At 42.6% G+C, this 18,118-nt stretch overlaps 1 protein-coding gene across 1 annotated transcript; it reads left to right on the plus strand.

Annotated features, from left to right (window-relative positions):
- Window positions 1–12,426: 12,426 nt before the first annotated feature.
- LOC131365882 (lebercilin-like) lies at window positions 12,427–17,973 on the plus strand. The gene is made up of 8 exons (XM_058409789.1): window positions 12,427–12,777; window positions 13,015–13,556; window positions 13,915–14,052; window positions 14,167–14,230; window positions 14,430–14,482; window positions 15,665–15,896; window positions 16,768–17,012; window positions 17,139–17,973. Exons 1-8 carry the CDS (start codon window positions 12,429–12,431, stop codon window positions 17,589–17,591), a joined length of 2,076 nt encoding a protein of 691 aa, XP_058265772.1. The 5' UTR covers window positions 12,427–12,428; the 3' UTR covers window positions 17,592–17,973.
- The last annotated feature ends 145 nt before the right edge of the window (window positions 17,974–18,118 follow it).

Consider the following 18,118-nt stretch of genomic DNA (forward strand, 5'->3'; position numbering starts at 1 on the left):
GCGTAAAAGCAACACAGCATTTGATAAAAAGAACATCATTCCCACAGTCACACATGGTGGTGGTAGTGTGATGGTCTGGGGCTGCTTTGCAACTTCAGGACCTGGACGACTTGCCATCATTGATGGAACCATGAATTCTGCACTCTATCAGAAAATCCTGAAGGAGAATGTCCGGCCGTCAGTTTTTGACCTCAAGCTCAAGCGCACTTGGGTTATGCAGCAGGACAATGATCCCAAACACACCAGAAAGTCCACCTCTGAATGACTCAAGAAAAACAAAATTAAGGTTTTGGAGTAGACAAGTCAAAGTCCGGACTTAAATCCGATTGAGATGCTGTGGCATGACCTCAAACAGTTCATTCATTCTCGAAAACCCTCCAGTGTGGCTGAATTAAAACAAAAGAGTGGGCCAAAATTCCTCCACAGGAATGGATGTGAAAGACTCATTGCCAGTTAACGCAAACGCTTGATTGCAGTTGTTGCTGCAAAGGGTGGCACAACCAGTTATTAGATGTAGGGGGCAATTACTTTTTCACATAGTACCAGGTAGGTTTGGACAGCTTTCTTTCTCTTTCTTTTTTAAGTGTGACAAATATGCCAAAAAAAAAAAAAAACAGGAAGGGGGCAAAAACCTTTTCACAGCACTATAAATGTGTCAGACAATTAGAGTCAATCTACATTTGAAGTTTTCTGGTCCGATGTGATTTCCTCGATGTCACTGTCCAGGGTCGTAATGACTATAAAAGCCGGGCCACTGCCAGAGATGTTCAGCGTGCCTCTTCCGCGTCCACTTGTAGATTTCGTGCCTGGAGAACTCAGAAGCTCCATCTTGTTGTGTGACTCATTGGACGCAGATAAAAATGAGGACCCGAACAGCTGCTGCAGGAGATCAGACTTCTTCTCCTTTGTGTGTTCAGTCAGGTCCATCACTTCATTCTCGTCTCCTGACAGCTCCACGGTCTGTCTCGGGCTCCGGCGTCTGAGACCTCTTTGAGGAGTGCGATCACCAAACGATGGAGTGTAGCTGCCAAAGGTGAGGTCAAGATCCTGATTGGTTTTCAGTGATCTCAGAGCCGTGCCCTGTTTCCCGGTCTCGGGCGTGCTCAGATGTTCATGAGGCTCTATGAAGCTGAAGACGGAGGTGTTCTGAGGAGGAGTGCGAGCTCTTTCTGTTTTGTCTTGGAAGAAGATGGAGTCCTGTGCTTGACCTTCCATGTCAATCTTACGCATTTTAGCCAAAAGCTGGTCTTTCCATCTGCGCTCTTCTTCTACATGCTCCTGATTGGCCTGAATCTCCTCATGCATCACAAAAATGAGTTGTTTTATAACACGTCATCATCATCATCATCATCATTATTCTATATAGTAAAGTATTTAATGAGCAGTCTTAAAGAACTAATAAAATAACAAAAAAAGATCTCAGTGTCTCACCATCTCCTTGCCTCGTCCCTTTCTTTTTGCTCAGATCAAACTCAAGGTTCACTCCCTGCTTCTGCACCTTTTCTTTTCCATTTTCCATTTTTCTCTCTCTTTCCCTGACTCTGTCTTTCTCTATCCCACATGCTATAACCTCCTCCTGCGCTCTTATTGTCTCCTGAACCCTTTGCGCTCCTGCTCCTGTCTCTCTCTGCTCACTGCTTTGCTGCTCCTGATGGGAAAAAAAGGAAAAATGAGTCAGAAAAATAGATGGTGAGTTTTTTGTGCACTAAAATGTTTTGTCCCAAATAAGTGAGAGCATTAAAAGACTTTTGCCATGTCACCCTAAAACACATCTAGACCTATTAATAAACTAAAATAAATTCTGAAAGAAACAGAAGTGTATATAAGCTGCAAGTCTGAGTGATGCGGATATGTTTCAGTCATGTTCAGTACTGTTTCAGCGACTGACGGTTAGTTATGAGGTACCGTCCCTAATAACTAGAGATCACCCAACAACCATATGGAGAGGTTGTGGGTCTGGCAGGTACAAGCCAAGAGTGTGCTCTGTTAAACTGTACAATGTTTTATCTGAGCAAAAATCAATGTGAGGTTCTGATCATTCATCCACACGACATAAGATTAACCTTCTCTCACACCAAAAGGTTCAGGAAATACGTTCAGCTTAAGCTCCAAGCCTGGAAGTTTGATTCCAGTTCTAACATTTTGTCAGAAAGAGCAAATCTGGGATAAACTCAGTGAGCAGTGAGGCTTATTCCATCCTAGGTCCCTTCAGTCCTCTCAGTAGCTGGAGGATCTGCTGTGATTTATTGACATGACTCTCCAGTCAGTGATTAAGTATGAGTTAAACTGCATGTGTAATCTAAATGTACGCTAGGGAAGAAATAAAACATCATGGGGCATGCTGTATTAGGAAAATAATCAACCTCTGGGTAGTGTAATGCACCTCATTGCCAACTGGAGTTACTGTTGCCATGAAGTCATCGTGGCATATGAAGAACTGATGAAGAAACAAGAAGTTTGGAATGAGGTAGCAGAGATCAGTGATGGCTCTGGTGAGTTTATGTAACAGAGTACAGTTAGCATGCTTTGCTAATCCGTCAGTGAAGCTAGGTGGAAGCATCAGGGAATGGAGCTGTGGGATTACATGTTATTAAAAAGGAACATGAATAGAGTGACGGGGGGGTGGGGGTATATTAGAGTAGAACTGAATCTTATCGACATGAATCTTGGAAAAAGGATCGGTCATTTTCTCAGAAAAAAAAATTGTATACTTTTTAATCGCAAAAGCTCGTCTAGCACTAGCTAGATTTTTGTTCTGGAAGTGAACTCCTTTAAGTTGTAGAAAAAATCTGCCTCACTAACTCTTCTCACAAGAACATCATGTTTGCGAAAACGTAGAGGTGTGCACATCCTGTGACAATCCATGACGGCCATTTTCTTATCTAATGTTAACAATCTAATGTTAGCTCGCGGCTATTTATTGTGTAGGTGAATAAATAAGTTGCAATGAGTAAAATAAGTTACACTTTAGCTAGCTAAGTAAGCTAACGTAATCAGTAACTCGTGAGCAGCAGTCTATATTAACCTTACTTATGTGATACAGCAACACAATAGCTCAACTTTTTAGTCACCAAGTAACATTACTTTTTGCATAGTTTTTATTTAATGTAAAGAATAAGAATAAGATTAGTGCACAAATACAGTAACTGTCCATCACAAACCAAAGCATTAGTTACTGGAATACTGAAATATTGATGGTGCTGAATTGGCACTTTTTTCCTCTGGATCTGTAGAGCAGCAAGTTTCTTCATGAAGTAGTAGTAATGAAGTAGTACTTCATGTTGTCTTCATATTTAAGCACTTTATGTAAAAAACAATTTGCAAGCTACAGACCCGGTCTTTAAATAAGGGTCCTTTTTCTTGTGTAGTCTCCATGCACAAATACCTGTGCCCTGGAAAACATTGACATGTGCACACACACACACACACACACAAATGTACCATTTCTACTTCTACATAGGGGCAGCACGGTGGCTTAGTGGTTAGCACTGTGAACAGGGGCAGGGGCCTTTCTGTGTTCTGTTCTCAAATTGCAACTGGTTTCCTCCCATGGTAATTCTAAATTGCCCATAGGAGTGAGTGTGTGTGGTTGTCTGTCTATATGTGTGGCCCTGTGATGGACTGGTGACCTGTCCAGGATGTACCCCTGCCTTTTGCCCAGTGTGCGCTAGGATAGGCTCCAGCAGACCCTTGTGACCCTAATAAGTGGGTATAGACGATGGATGGATACTTCTCCATAGTAAAGTGCTTTATCAGGTTTTAATTTATTACTATCTTAAATCTTAGCAGGAAAACCTAATTGATCTCAAGTTCTGCTATTTTACAGCCACATGTTCTCCTTGAGGCGACACAGTAGCATAGTGGTTAGCATGCTCACCTCCAGTGTCTTGGGTTCGAATCTTGCTCCCGCTCACCCTCACTGTGTGTATGGACTTTGCATGTTCTCCCTGACTTTTAATTGCAATGTCACTACCACACTTTAATGGGCTCTATGCTGTATTCCACCTCTTGTATATAGCCAGGTAAAGGAAGAGAAGAAGAAAATATAGTTTTCGGGGAAGATGGAAATATTGCCTTCTCGAGTGCTTACGCAGAGGTTGGGAGTCCTGACTGAAAAACTTTTCAGGTTTCAGGTCTAGTCAAATGGACTCTATGCACTGTCCTCCTTCAGTGGCTGGCTTTTTACTTCGGTTTTTGCTTGGTGGGTTTCCTCCGGGTGCTCCCGTTTCCTCCCACAGTCCAAAGACATGCTTCTAGGCTGACTGGAGTCTCTAAATTGCTCGTAGTGTGTGATTGTGTGAGTGAATGAGTATGGGTGTGTGTGTGCCCTACGATGGGTTAGCACTCCGTCCAGGGTGTATCCTGCCATGATGCCCGATGACGCCTGAGATAGGCACAGGCTCCCCATGATCCAAGGATAGATCGGATAAGCGGTACAGACAATGAAATGAAATAAAATGTTCCCCTTGTGCTCCTTGATTTAGAATAATGTTAACTGATCATACAGGCATGTGTGAGTAGAGTAACAGATTATTCTCACAAGAAATGAATAGTTCATTACAAAAAAATGACAAAATTAGAGCTAGGATAAATGCTGCATTTTTTACTCTTGTACTTTAACTCAAGTAGAAATTCTAATTCAGGACTTCTACTTTTAACTGATGTATATTCAAGTGTGGACAAAAAATAATTCATTATTTAGTCCATCAGGTGAGAAAAGGCTGATTTATACACCCTGTGAACTACTCACACGCAGTAAGAATGCAGTTCGTGTCCTGTGGTCATTTGGCATGTCCCTTGTGCACATGCTCAGAAGTAAAGCACCAGTGTCCACTCTGTGTCCGTGACTAAACAATCAAACTAGTGTTGTGTCTCAAATCACAAAACTTTTTTTTACTAATCTAGACTGTTTACAGTTACGATTAAAGTCAGTGTTAGGATTTTAAAGCCTGCTTTGAGTCTCCTAGAGTTTCTAGACTGGATCATATGTTTTCTGTTTGAGATTCACATCATGACAAAAATCACACAGACTGCAGTAAAGCTGTGTTCATTCCTACAGTGATTTTATCTCTGCAAGCCTCCATTCGCTGTACTATGATCTGGCCAGTAGACGGTCCTACTACTGGTTGCCACAGTGATAACATTTCTCAGTGTGTGGAGCAGCTAGTGTTCCAAATCGGTTTTCTTGGAACTAAACTAAAATGATTTTATATATATATATATATATATATATATATATATATATATATATATATATATACACACCAATCAGCCATAACATTATGACCACCTGCCTAATATTGTGTTGGTCCCCCTTTTGCTGCCAAAACTGCCCTGACCCGTCCTGCACTGTGTATTCTGACACCTTTCTACCAGAACCAGCATTAACTTCTTCAGCAATTTGAGAAACAGTAGCTGGTCTGTTGGATCAGATCACATGGTCCAGCCTTCACTCCCCACGTGCATCAGTGAGCCTTGGCTGCCCATGACCCTGTCACCGGTTCACCACTGTTCCTTCCTTGGACCACTTTTGATAGATACTGACCACTGCAGACCGGGAACACCCCACAAGAGCTGCAGTTTTGGAGATGCTCTGATCCAGTGGTCTAGCCATCACAATTTGGCCCTTCGTCAAACTCGCTCAAATCCTTAAATGTTCACTTGCTGCCTAATATATCCCACCCACAGGTGCCATGATGAGGAGATCATCAGTGTTATTCACTTCACCTGTCACTGCTCATAATGTTATGCCTGATCAGTGTATATATAGGCAAGGCAAGTACTGTCCTCCTGACAACCGCCAAACCCAGACTCATCCATCGGATTGCCAGACAGAGAAGTGTGATTATTCACTACAGAGAACACGTCTCCTCTGCTCTCAAGTCCAGTGGCGACATGCTTTACACCACTGCATCCTACGCTTTGATTTGCACTTGGATGCAGCTGCTCAGCCATGAAAACACATTCCATGAAGTTCTCTACACAGTGTTCTTGAGCTAATCTGAAGGCCACACGTTTTTTGGAGGTCTGTAGCTATAAGTTGTCCACTTCTGTGCAGTGTGCCTCAGCATGCTCTGACCCTGTTCTGTGATTTTACATGGCCTACCACTTCCCCGCTGAGTTGCTGTTGTTCCCAATTGCTTATTGCACAGGTGGCAACCTATCACAGTACCATGCTAGAATCCACTGAGCTCCTGAGAGCGGCCCATTCTTTCACAAATGTTTGTAGAAGCAGCCTGCATGCCTAGGTGCTTGATTTTATACACCCGTGGCCATGGAAGTGATTGGAACACCGGAATTCCATGATTTGGAGGGGTGTCCAAAACTTTTGGCGATATAGCAAAAATATTGATATGGTGATGCTGTATATTCAGCATCATATTTGCACTGAAGTTAGCCTGAGCATGGCTTAAAATGTCTAAAAACTAGGAAGCAACCCGTAAGTGATCAGAACTCTAGCGAGGGTTCCCTCTGGTGGTCGGGAGGGGAAGTGACTAGTGGAGTTATGACAGAACCCCCCCTCTTAAGAACACCTCCTGGTGTTCTTTTAGGAGGCCAGCCCCGGGGTCGAGGTGCAGGTCGATTGGTGAAATTCAGTGATTAGTGAAGGCTCAAGGATATCATGTGCTCTTACCCAAGACCTCTCCTCCGAGCCATAACCCTCCCAAGTTGACTAGATACCGAAGTCGGCCTTGCCAGCAGCGTTGGTCCAGGAGAGCGTGAACCGAGTATGCCGGGGATCCTTCAACATCAAGTGGTGGAGGTGGCATAGGGTTTAAGTTCTCAGAGTTGGGGGTGGTATGGGCAAGTTTGAGGAGGCGAGGGATCCCTCTGTTGGTCAGGAGGGGAAGTGACTGGTGGAGTTATGACAGTAGCTGCATGTTAGATTTCAAATGTGTTAATTAACCTTTACAAACTCAAGCTTTAGAAACAGCTTTCTAAAAATTTTTTTCATTTACAGAAATTGTCTCCTCCTAAACCTGAGCCCAAACCCAGGAAAGCTGCAGCTAAGGTACCAGCACACACACACACAGAGGCACATTGTGAATCCACAAACCTATCACAGGTCAGATTCTCTTTCAAAATGTTTGCGTGCAGCTCGTGTTGGTTTCACTCTTATGAAACAAACTTGCCTTTTGCAGAGATTTTACAGGAACTTCAGCAAAATATAAAACAACTAAAAGAGTTTAATTAGCTGAATGAATCATCATCATCTCAGACCTTCCCAGCCTTGACATATTTTGTGTAGAAGCACAGCACGGCAACGCCTAAAGTAGTGATCACTCAGCATTACACTTTATTTTTTCCCTGGTTGAATCCCAACGATGACACAGCCATTTGTAGCTGGAGTAAAAACAGTCTGTGAGCTCATGTATGAGGAAGATGGAAATGTTTGTTTGGGTATTATGTTAAATTCCTCCTCGGTTGATGAGTATAAATGTGTATAGCAGGTTCTTCTTCTTCTTTCGGCTTTTCCCTTCAGAGGTGGCCACAGCGAATCATGTCTTTCCACCTATCTCCTATCTTCTGCATCCTCAACACTTACACCCACTAGCTTCATATCCTCAGTTATTACATCCATATACCTCCTCTTTGGCCTTCTTCTTTGCCTCCTGCCTGGCAGCTCCATGTCCAACATTCTCCTACCAATATACTCACTCTCCCTCCTCTGAACATGTCCAAACCATCTTATCCTGGCCTCTCTAACTTTGTCCCCCAAACGTCCAACATGAGCTGTCCCTCTGATGTACTCGTTCCTAATCCTGTCCAACCGTGTCACTCCCAAAGAGAACCTCAACATCTTCAGCTCTGCTACCTCCAGCTCTGACTCCTGTCTCTGTCTCAGTGACACTGTCTCTAAACCATACAGCATGGCTGGTCTCACCACTATCCTGTACACCTTCCCCTTGATTCTTGCTGAAATTTTTCTATCACACAGAACTCCAGACACCTTTCTCCACCCATTCCAACCTGCCTGCACTCGCTTCTTTACCTCTTTCCCACACTCTCCATTACTCTGGACTGTTGACCCCAAGTACTTAAACTCCTGTACCTTCTTCACCTCTTCACCCTGTCCTCGTCTACTTCCTCGACCAACAGTAGCCCAATTTCCACCAGCGCCCTGTAGGTCAATGGCGCCGATGGCGGTCGTTGTTAACCCGGGCTCGACCGATCCGGTATGAAATTTAGAGTACTGACAATTCGCATGGTTAAATTTGGCAATGTTTTACGCCGGATGCCCTTCCTGATGCAACCCTCTCTATTTAACCCGGGCTTGGGACCGGCACAGAAGTCACTGGACTGTGACCCCCATGGCTAGATTGTGTATAGCAAGTTAAAGTTATATATACACCGATCAGGCATAACATTATGAGCACTGACAGGTGAAGTGAATAAGACTGATGATCTCCTCATCATGGCACCTGTTAGTGGGTGGGATATATTAGGCAGCAAGTGAACATTTTGTCCTCAAAGTTGATGTGTTAGAAGCAGGAAAAATGGACAAGCGTAAGGACTTGAGCGAGTTTGACGAAGGGCCAAATTGTGATGGCTAGACCACTGGATCATAGCATCTCCAAAACTGCAGCTCTTGTGGGGTGTTCCTGGTCTGCAGTGGTCAGTATCTATCAAAAGTATCCTTTAAGTCCTGTAAGGATCTGCTGCTAACATCTTGGTGCCAGATACCACAGCACACCTTCAGGGATCTAGTGGAGTCCATGCCTCGACAGGTCAGGGCTGTATTGGCTGCAAAAGGGGGACCAACACAATATTAGGCAGGTGGTCATAATGTTATGGCTGATCAGTGTATATGCCAGGATTCCTGACTTTAAAAGCGAACTATTTAAATATTTCAACTTTTAAATGTAAAAGAAAATGATTCTAACTTGCAAATCAGTAGCTATTCAAACGACTCGATTTGCACGAAAAATTCTGAACGTTAAGCTGAGACGTGAGGTTAGTGTTCTTCTGAACAGCTTCAAATCAACTGAAACCCACCATGTTCCGGTTCGTATTTTAGAAATGTGATGTAAAAAAATGTCGTTAAAATTTTCTGCTTGTATTAATTGTTTCATTTGTGTCGCAAGGCTAATTGTGTTTATTTTAACTGAATGTTTTAAATGTAGTTAACGTTATTTAGTAAGTAAAACAGAAGTGTTTTATTCCTCTAATAATCACACATTTGCTGAGAATTCCAGTTGATGTTTCACATTTTGTATTAACACGTCATACTTTTTTATCTGCTTATATATCTGTAATGCAAACGATCCAAAATTCTCCCACACCACCCCACTACTGCGCTCCTCCACTGGCTTCTGTGAGCTGCATCAGATGCAAAACGCCTGCCTAAAAAGCCAAGAATGGACCAACACCATCTTACCTCAAAGCTCTTATCACTCCTCACACTGCACCTCGCTCCCGCCGATCCGCTAGCACTGCTCGACTGATCCCACCGTCTCTTAGGGTAAGAGGTAGGTAGGTATGCATCTAGACTGGTGGTGGAATCAACTTCCCCGAAATGTCCCTAGATTTAATCTTGTGAAATGTCCACGAAAAAAGTTAGTTCTTATTCTTATTTACGCAACATAAATGTTAACTAAACATCGCATTACAGAAAACGTCGCAGGCCTGTGTGTCAGTCGTTGCTATAGCAACACTAAAGTATTGTACTTTCAGAGCTGCGGGGATAGAAAATAAATCAACGACCTCCGACCAATTAGAATGAAACGCACAGGAGAGAGACACAGGATTCACAACTTCTGCTCTGTTTGTACGTCCTGAAAGCTGGCTGCGATCGAGCAGTATTATTTAGTGCAGAAATGGCGTGTCGAGCTGATACGCCGTGTCCTAATTGTTTTTTCACAGAAGGTGCCTGATGACAAAGCGGTGAAAGGAAAGAGGGCACTGAGCAGTTCAGGGCTTTGCTCAAGAGCCCAGCAGGAGCTGAGGTTCAGGTTCTGGGATTTAAACTCACAACGTTTATCTTAGACACAGAGCTATTACAGCTCCTGCGACACACTTTAATACCACATCACTCTTACTTTCAGAAGGCAGTTTGTGGGGCAAAATTACATTTGGCAGACACCCTTATCCAGAGTGACTTACAAATCTTATACAACTGAGGGTTAAGGGCCTTGCTCAGGGGCCCAACAGTGGCAGACCTTGGGAATCTTCCAATCAGTAATCCAGCACCTTAACCACTATTAACCACATCCTACATAACAGCCAAGAAGTCATTTCATCTAAGTATTAAAGCAAATGTTTTTGTTTGATTGTGTTGTGCGTGTTAGCAAGTACAGAGGCTAAGTTAGCTCGTGACTAAATAGAGACGTCTAGCGTGCAAGCAAGATTAGCTCGCTTCAGAATGAACGTTTACTAGCTTGCTAGCATTCTTTAATATAACCGTGTTTCCTCACACGATTCTATTAGATTGTCCTGTAATTAAGTAAGAAACAGAAAATAATGTGGAGAGAGGGGGGTTATTATTTTTTTTTAACGTTTATTATGTTATGTTTTGTGTTTTCGTGCAGCCATGACAACGAGTTAAAATACTCCACCGTTTATACAAAAAGAGAAATTCATCATTCTTAACTGCAACTTTTATTCGTATCAACTTACAATAAAACCAAAAATGTTGTGATTTTGTGAATGGCTAAAGACACACACACACACACACACACACAAAGACGCAGTCGCAAAAATGAACCGAAACTCAGAGTATCATTGTGACAAGAGACACGTCTATAGAAACATGTCTACTTTTAAACGGACCTATTTAAAATAGAAAACAAATATTTTCTTGCTTGTGCACGAAGGCTAACGATGAGTAGAGTTTTTCTGTCTCTCAGCTCATCATTAGCGCTAATCTACACACACACACACACACACACACACACACACACACTCCCGTTCACGGCGCGCGCTGTTTATTAACGACTCGGACCCGAAGACTCCGGAGATGAACGTATCATAAGCCGAAACCTATAAAACTGTCACGTGATGCACGGACAACGACTCTGGAGATGAATTAATCATGTTTGCTGTGCAAAACCTGCGGCATATCGCGCATGCGCGGTCAATACAAAATGAACGGATCGCTCTCTGAGACGACTCGTTGTCAAATTATGGAGTCGTTCAAAATGAACGAATCTTTCATGAAAGATAGATCACTACTATTTTTTGATGCTTATTCTTTTAGGTCCTTATATATATATATATATATATATATATATATATATATATATATATATATATATATATATATATATATATATATATATATATATGCTCACGTGTCTCATGTTACTAAGCACCAATTCACCAGGACACCTTGTACACGTAGTGACACACTTGTACAGAGTGATGTCATTAAGCTGATTCGGTTCGAATTCGAATTCTGAACTGCACAGGAAGTCTTGTACAGAGGAAGAGCCAGAAATCCAGTTTTATTAGGATTCACGTCTTGGAGTCACTAGTGATCATGTGAGTAAACGTTTATTTGGAGTGAAGTTGCTGTATGGAGAGCACAAAAAGTTTAGTAAATAGTCTCTTTATGTTATTGCTCCAGTGTTGGATACAAAAATAGGATAAAACAGCACAGCTTCTCTCATGTTTGTCTCAGGGCTGTTATATCTCCTTTTTTTTGGGGGGGGACGACGACGACTGTGTCTCTGTAAGCTTTTTTGGACACTTCTAGACATTGTGGACACTTGCAGGGGTGGGAGAGGGGAGAATGGTCAATTCACTGTAAGTCGTGTTTGTTTGAAGAAGGATTGGATGTAAAATAAAAAGAAACCTTGCATGATCCTTTTTTTTCCTGTTTAAAGTTGCTCTGGTTTACCTGACATAAACCTATAGAGCATCTTTTCTGTGTGACTAGAAGAAAATGAAAAGAAATAATTCTGCAGGCTGATTAAACTGGACATCGTAATGACCGCTAGTGGAAAGCCCTGCACTTTATATCACAGATGCAACATTTATAGGATTACAGTAAAGTGATCATGTAAGGTGACATCTTGTAGCTGAACATTTTCAGAGCTACTGTTACAGAAACCTACTCAACACGTTTAAACCAATCAGAACTGAGGATTCAGTAGTATAAGGGAAAAAATATATCACATCTACCGTATACCTGAAGTGTCGTGTTATTGTTCCAATTCAAAATGTTTCCATTTAGTAAAAAGGAAATGTAAAACAAAGAAGAAAAAAATAACTCCTTAGGATATTAAATAAGTGTTCTTTAAATATCTACATAAAAATGATTATTCCTGTATGTTCTTGTAAGTGGAAGTTATGATACGGTTATATTGTTAACATTTTAAAGTACAGTGTTAGTGAAGGTAGTGTGTATTTGTGCCATCTGTGCCAGGATGTACGTGCACGCCCAGCGTCTGATTAAACTCTCTGTTTTCAGTGAATTTCAGACGGCGATGAATTCTTACAGCTTCAAGGATAAGTACATGGTGAAGTTAGAACAGAGGATCCAAGTGTCCCGTCATGGTGACCGGCGAGACTCGGCTTTGTTAGGGAGAAGGAACAGGAAGCTCCGTGAGGATAATGAGAGCTCCAGAGGAAATAGAGCTTGTACCAGGACACAAGAGGAGAACCGGGATAAGGACCAGATGTCTGACAGCGAACAGAGCGATGCCTCCTACTCGTACTCGGACAGATTCGAGAGCAATTCCCTGTCTGACAGGCCCTTCTCACCACACCATCCTCCAACACCACGCAAAGGGCCAAGGACACAGAGAGTATCAAAAATCTCTGTGCACCCGACAGGTACAACCATGTGTATACACACACACACACAGAATATGTATCACACATGCAGTATATATGTGTATTAATATATATATACACTGTGTGTGTGTATGTGCATGTGGAAGAATATAGTCAAGAATATAGTCTTAGAATGTAAAATATGAAAGAAAAGACAATACAAGTTCAGTATCTAGCAAAATAATTGATTTGTTTAACAGGTAATCATTGCCTTATATCTTACATTCTTCTCTGCAGGGGTGCGTAAGGTTGTACCTCGGCGTCCTGGTCCCCTGACCCTACCCCCTCTTTCGTGCGCCAGCACTGTGCACTCTCAGAAACTCAGTAAAGATGCTCCTCCCCAAAACCTGAGCCTGGTCACCAAGACGCAGCTGTCTGCCCGCCTGTTGAAGATTACCCAGTTGAAGAACACACTGGCTGAGCAGCAGGCGCACATCGACGAACTACAGCGAGAAAATCGTCTACTAAAGCAGTTTCAGCTTCGGCAAGAGAAATCGCTACAACGCTACGGCAACACAGAGAGCGAGATCTCGGAGCTCATCACACGCCATGATAATGAGATTCATGTCCTGCGAGAGAGGCTACAGCGCAGTCTCAAGAAGGAGCGCATGGCCGAACGCCGCTGCACAGAGGCAGAGGCGCAGCTAGAGCAATGCCAAGACCAGCTGCACAAACTGCAGCAGCTCGCTGACGAAAAGCGTCTTGGGGAAAAAGGAGAGCTGGCACGCAAGCTCGCACATGCACAGGTCAAAGTGCAGGAGAGCGAGCGTAAAGTCAAGGTTTGATCACATTTATATACTTATATTTATATACCGCTTCGGATTTGTTTGCCTGTTCCAGTATTCTAAATAAACCACTGATGGATTCTGCAGCCAACACCTCTGGCACTTCATTACAAGCAGGATATGCGATATAGGATAATAATCCAGACCGGGGTTGTGTGATATGGCCCTGATATAACTCTATTTTCTATTTTTTTTTAAAAAAAGAATAAAAATAAGGAAACAAAAGAAGAGATTTTTGTGACCCCAGAGTTGTGACCCGAAGTATGGGAACCCCAGTGCTCTAATGTGTTTAGTTATTAGTATTTTTATTTGGTCTTCATTTGTGCCATGTGTGGTATATGTGTGCTGTCAGGAACTGGAAAAGAACATAGAGTTGAGTAGAGGGATCTTCCAGAGGCAGCTGGCGAGCGAGCGGAAGAAAACCCTTGATGCCCAACAGGAATCCCGGACACTGCGGAATCAAATCACCAAGCTAAGCGCCAAACTAAAGGTACCTAAACATGTAGAAAATAGCTGGTTCTTGGCACATACACACACATACTCTGCCATAATGCATGCTGATATTTTATTGACTCGGTTTGTAAATCTATGTGATGTTTTTTAGGAGAGAGAACGAGAGCTGGACGCCAGGGGCATTTATGAACTAGAAAATTCCACCGGGAGGAAAGGTAGAGTAACCTGCAGTTAGTAAAGAAATGAAAACATACAGTGAACATTTAGCATAATACAGACAATGGTGTACTATTAGATATGTTATGTTTGCAGCGTAGCGTTTTAACTGAACTGTATTTTAAGGTAGCTCATATGAAAGAGTGTTAAGGTGTTAATGATCATTCTATTATCTCCATGTCTTTTGTGTATCTTCAGGTGGCAGTAGAAGCAGCAGTAAAGCAGTGCAGACTGAAGAAGTGTCTCTGAAGGCAAGTCTCTTACACTGAAAGCAGGGCTGATGATGTGCCCAGACCCAACAACATCTATTTAACACACTTAAAAGGATCTAAAATTATATACAGATTCATTTCAGTTTCAGGAGATCAGTTAGGCACCTTCACTTTTACTCATTTTGGCTTTATGTTTGGATTTTCCAAGATTCACGTTGACAAGATTCAATTCTGCTCTAATATACCCCCCCACCCCATCGCTCTATTCATGTTCCTTTTTAATAACATCTAATCCCACAGCTCCATTCCCTGATGCTTCCACCTAGCTTCACTGACGGATTAGCAAAGCATGCTAACTGTACTCTGTTACATAAACTCACCAGAGCCATCACTGATCTCTGCTACCTCATTCCAAACTTCTTGTTTCTTCATCAGTTCTTCATATGCCATGATGACTTCATGGCAACAGTAACTCCAGTTGGCAATGAGGTGCATTACACTACCCAGAGGTTGATTATTTTCCTAATACAGCATGCCCCATGATGTTTTATTTCTTCCCTAGCGTACATTTAGATTACACATGCAGTTTAACTCGTACTTAATCACTGACTGGAGAGTCATGTCAATAAATCACAGCAGATCCTCCAGCTACTGAGAGGACTGAAGGGACCTAGGATGGAATAAGCCTCACTGCTCACTGAGTTTATCCCAGATTTGCTCTTTCTGACAAAATGTTAGAACTGGAATCAAACTTCCAGGCTTGGAGCTTAAGCTGAACGGATTTCCTGAACCTTTTGGTGTGAGAGAAGGTTAATCTTATGTCGTGTGGATGAATGATCAGAATCCTCACATTGATTTTTGCTCAGATAAAACATTGTACAGTTTAACAGAGCACACTCTTGGCTTGTACCTGCCAGACCCACAACCTCTCCATATGGTTGTTGGGTGATCTCTAGTTATTAGGGACGGTACCTCATAACTAACCGTCAGTCGCTGAAACAGTACTGAACATGACTGAAACATATCCGCATCACTCAGACTTGCAGCTTATATACACTTCTGTTTCTTTCAGAATTTATTTTAGTTTATTAATAGGTCTAGATGTGTTTTAGGGTGACATGGCAAAAGTCTTTTAATGCTCTCACTTATTTGGTGAGACAAAACATTTTAGTGCACAAAAAACTCATTTTTCCTTTTCTTTTTTTCCATATATTCCATTAGGAGCAGGAAAGCAGTGAGCAGAGAGAGACAGGAGCAGGAGCGCAAAGGATTCAGGAGACAATAAGAGCGCAGGAGGAGGTTATAGCATGTGGGATAGAGAAAGAGCTGATAGAGAAAGACGGAGTCACGGAAAGAGAGAGAAAAATGGAAAGTGGAAAAGAAAGGGTGCAGAAGCAGGGAGTGAACCTTGAGTTTGATCTGAGCAAAAAGAAAGGGACGAGGCAAGGAGATGGTGAGACACTGAGATCGTTTTTTGTTATCTTATTTGTTCTTTAAGACTGCTCATTAAATACTTTACTATATAGAATAATAATGATGATGATGATGATAACGTGTGTGCGCTAAATCTTCATCAGCTGAGGCATTTGTTCATGATTTACGACTAACAGACATCGTTTTTGTGTTCTCGATGGTGCTCTCAGTCCCTGATCTGGTGAACTAGCATGAGGATATGATTTTTGATGTTTTTCCTTAGAGCACTTTTGGTAGGTACTAATCACGGCATACTGGGGAACACTCCCACAAGGCTTGCTGTGTTGTAGATGCTCTGACCCATTCGTCTAGCCATCACGGTTTGACCCTAGTCAGAGTCCTAGCTCAGATCTTTACACTTGCCAAATTTTCCTGCTTCCAAATCATCCACTTTCAGAAGTGACTGTTCTCATGCTACCCAGTATATCCCACCCCAGGACAGGTGCTGCTGTAGCGAGATGATCAATGTTATTCACTTCACCTGTCTGGTGTTATGGCTGATTATATGACATGAATTGTCATGAAGATCGAGTTGAAGTTTAGTCTTCTTATGTGTAAATTTGCACACGCTCAGGAGCACGAGTAGGATACAAACATTCTTACAGCGTTTTTACAGTGTACAAAATTATTGAAATGAAAAATCCTGGCCCTAAATCTTTATTCTTCAGTTCTTTTTTGAACTGCTGAATGAAATATCTGTGGCTCATGAGCTGTATCTGCAGGATCCAGAAGTAGAACAAGAATCTCTCTAGGATGTAGATGTAGACATGTTTGATGTAGACCACAGAGCAGTGTCATGCCTGTTCATGTGTGCATGTATATTTAAAGACTTAATTTGTGCCTTGTGACAGGGAGAGACCGAGATGAAGAAGACAGGAAGAGGAGAAGTGACTGGCAGACTGAGGAAGAGAAAGTTAAAGAGCCACACCTGAGCGAGCAGGAGATTCAGGCCAGTCAGGAGCGTGCAGAAGAACAGCGCAGACGCAAAGACCAGCTTTTGGCCAAATTGCGTGAGGTTGACATGGAAGGTCAGGCACAGTACTCCAGATTCTTCCATGACGAAACAGAAAGAGCTCAAAACCCTCCTCAAGAGCATGTAGAAGAAGAGCGCAGACGGAAAGACCAGCTTTTGGCCAAAATGCGTAAGATTGACTTGGAAGGTCAAGCACAGGAGTCCAGCTTCTTCCAAGACAAAACAGAAAGAGCTCGCACTCCTCCTCAGAACACCTCCGTCTTCAGCTTCATAGAGCCTCATGAACATCTGAGCACGCCTGAGACCGGGAAACAGGGCACGGCTCTGAGATCACTGAAAACCAATCAGGACCTTGACCTCACCTTTGGCAGCTACACTCCATCGTTTGGTGATCGCACTCCTCGAAGAGGTCTCAGATGCCGGAGCCCGAGACAGACCGTGGAGCAGCTGTCAGAAGACGAGAATGAAGTGATGGACCTGACTGAACACACAAAGGAGAAGAAGTCTGATCTCCTGCAGCAGCTGTTCGGGTCCTCATTTTTATCTGCGTCCAATGAGTCACACAAGATGGAGCTTCTGAGTTCTCCAGGCACGAAATCTACAAGTGGACGCGGAAGAGGCACGCTGAACATCTCTGACAGTGGCCCGGCTTTTACAGCCATTACGACCCTGGACAGTGACATCGATGAAATCACACTGTGATGAAATGTCTCTGATGTGTTTGTGGGGTATTCTAATGAGGGATTTTTTGGGTAAGTTTGCTAAATTGTTTTTGATTGATTGACTTCTGTGGTCATGAAGTCTTCTGAGCATCTAGTGTTGTCCTACCTCAAGGACATTACAGACCCTCTCCTGGATCCACTACAGTTCGCCTACAAATCCAACAGATCTGTAGACGATGCTGTGAACATGGTGCAGCATGAACAACCTGGAGCTCAACTCTCTCAAGACAGAAGAGATGACAGTGGATTTCAGGAAGGACCCTTTGCTGTACCTGGCAATAAAACGTTTTCTGATTCTGATTAACATCTTTATATTTACTGTCCTGCTTGATTCGTACTGTTGTGAATTCACTGAAGCAGACCAGGGGATTGTTGATTGATGTTGCATTTTTAAAGGCCTTGAGTGGTCAGGCCCTGAAGGTGTGATGATACAAAAGCCTACAAGTGATATAAACTCATCTTGGAAATTTAATTGATACACTTAATGCTTCCTATATGTTTGGCTAT

The sequence above is a fragment of the Hemibagrus wyckioides genome, linkage group LG15, assembly GCF_019097595.1.
Source record: "Hemibagrus wyckioides isolate EC202008001 linkage group LG15, SWU_Hwy_1.0, whole genome shotgun sequence".
Classification (NCBI taxonomy): domain Eukaryota; kingdom Metazoa; phylum Chordata; class Actinopteri; order Siluriformes; family Bagridae; genus Hemibagrus; species Hemibagrus wyckioides.

What these genes read in the sequence shown, in the direction of transcription:
- LOC131365882 (XM_058409789.1), top strand. Translation starts at nt 12,429, where the DNA reads ATGAATTCTTACAGCTTCAAGGATAAGTACATGGTGAAGTTAGAACAG. An exon ending in AGAGCGAGCGTAAAGTCAAG is followed by an intron (nt 13,557 to 13,914) that starts GTTTGATCACAT and finishes GTGTGCTGTCAG; the next exon opens with GAACTGGAAAAGAACATAGA. An exon ending in AGGGACGAGGCAAGGAGATG is followed by an intron (nt 15,897 to 16,767) that starts GTGAGACACTGA and finishes GCCTTGTGACAG; the next exon opens with GGAGAGACCGAGATGAAGAA.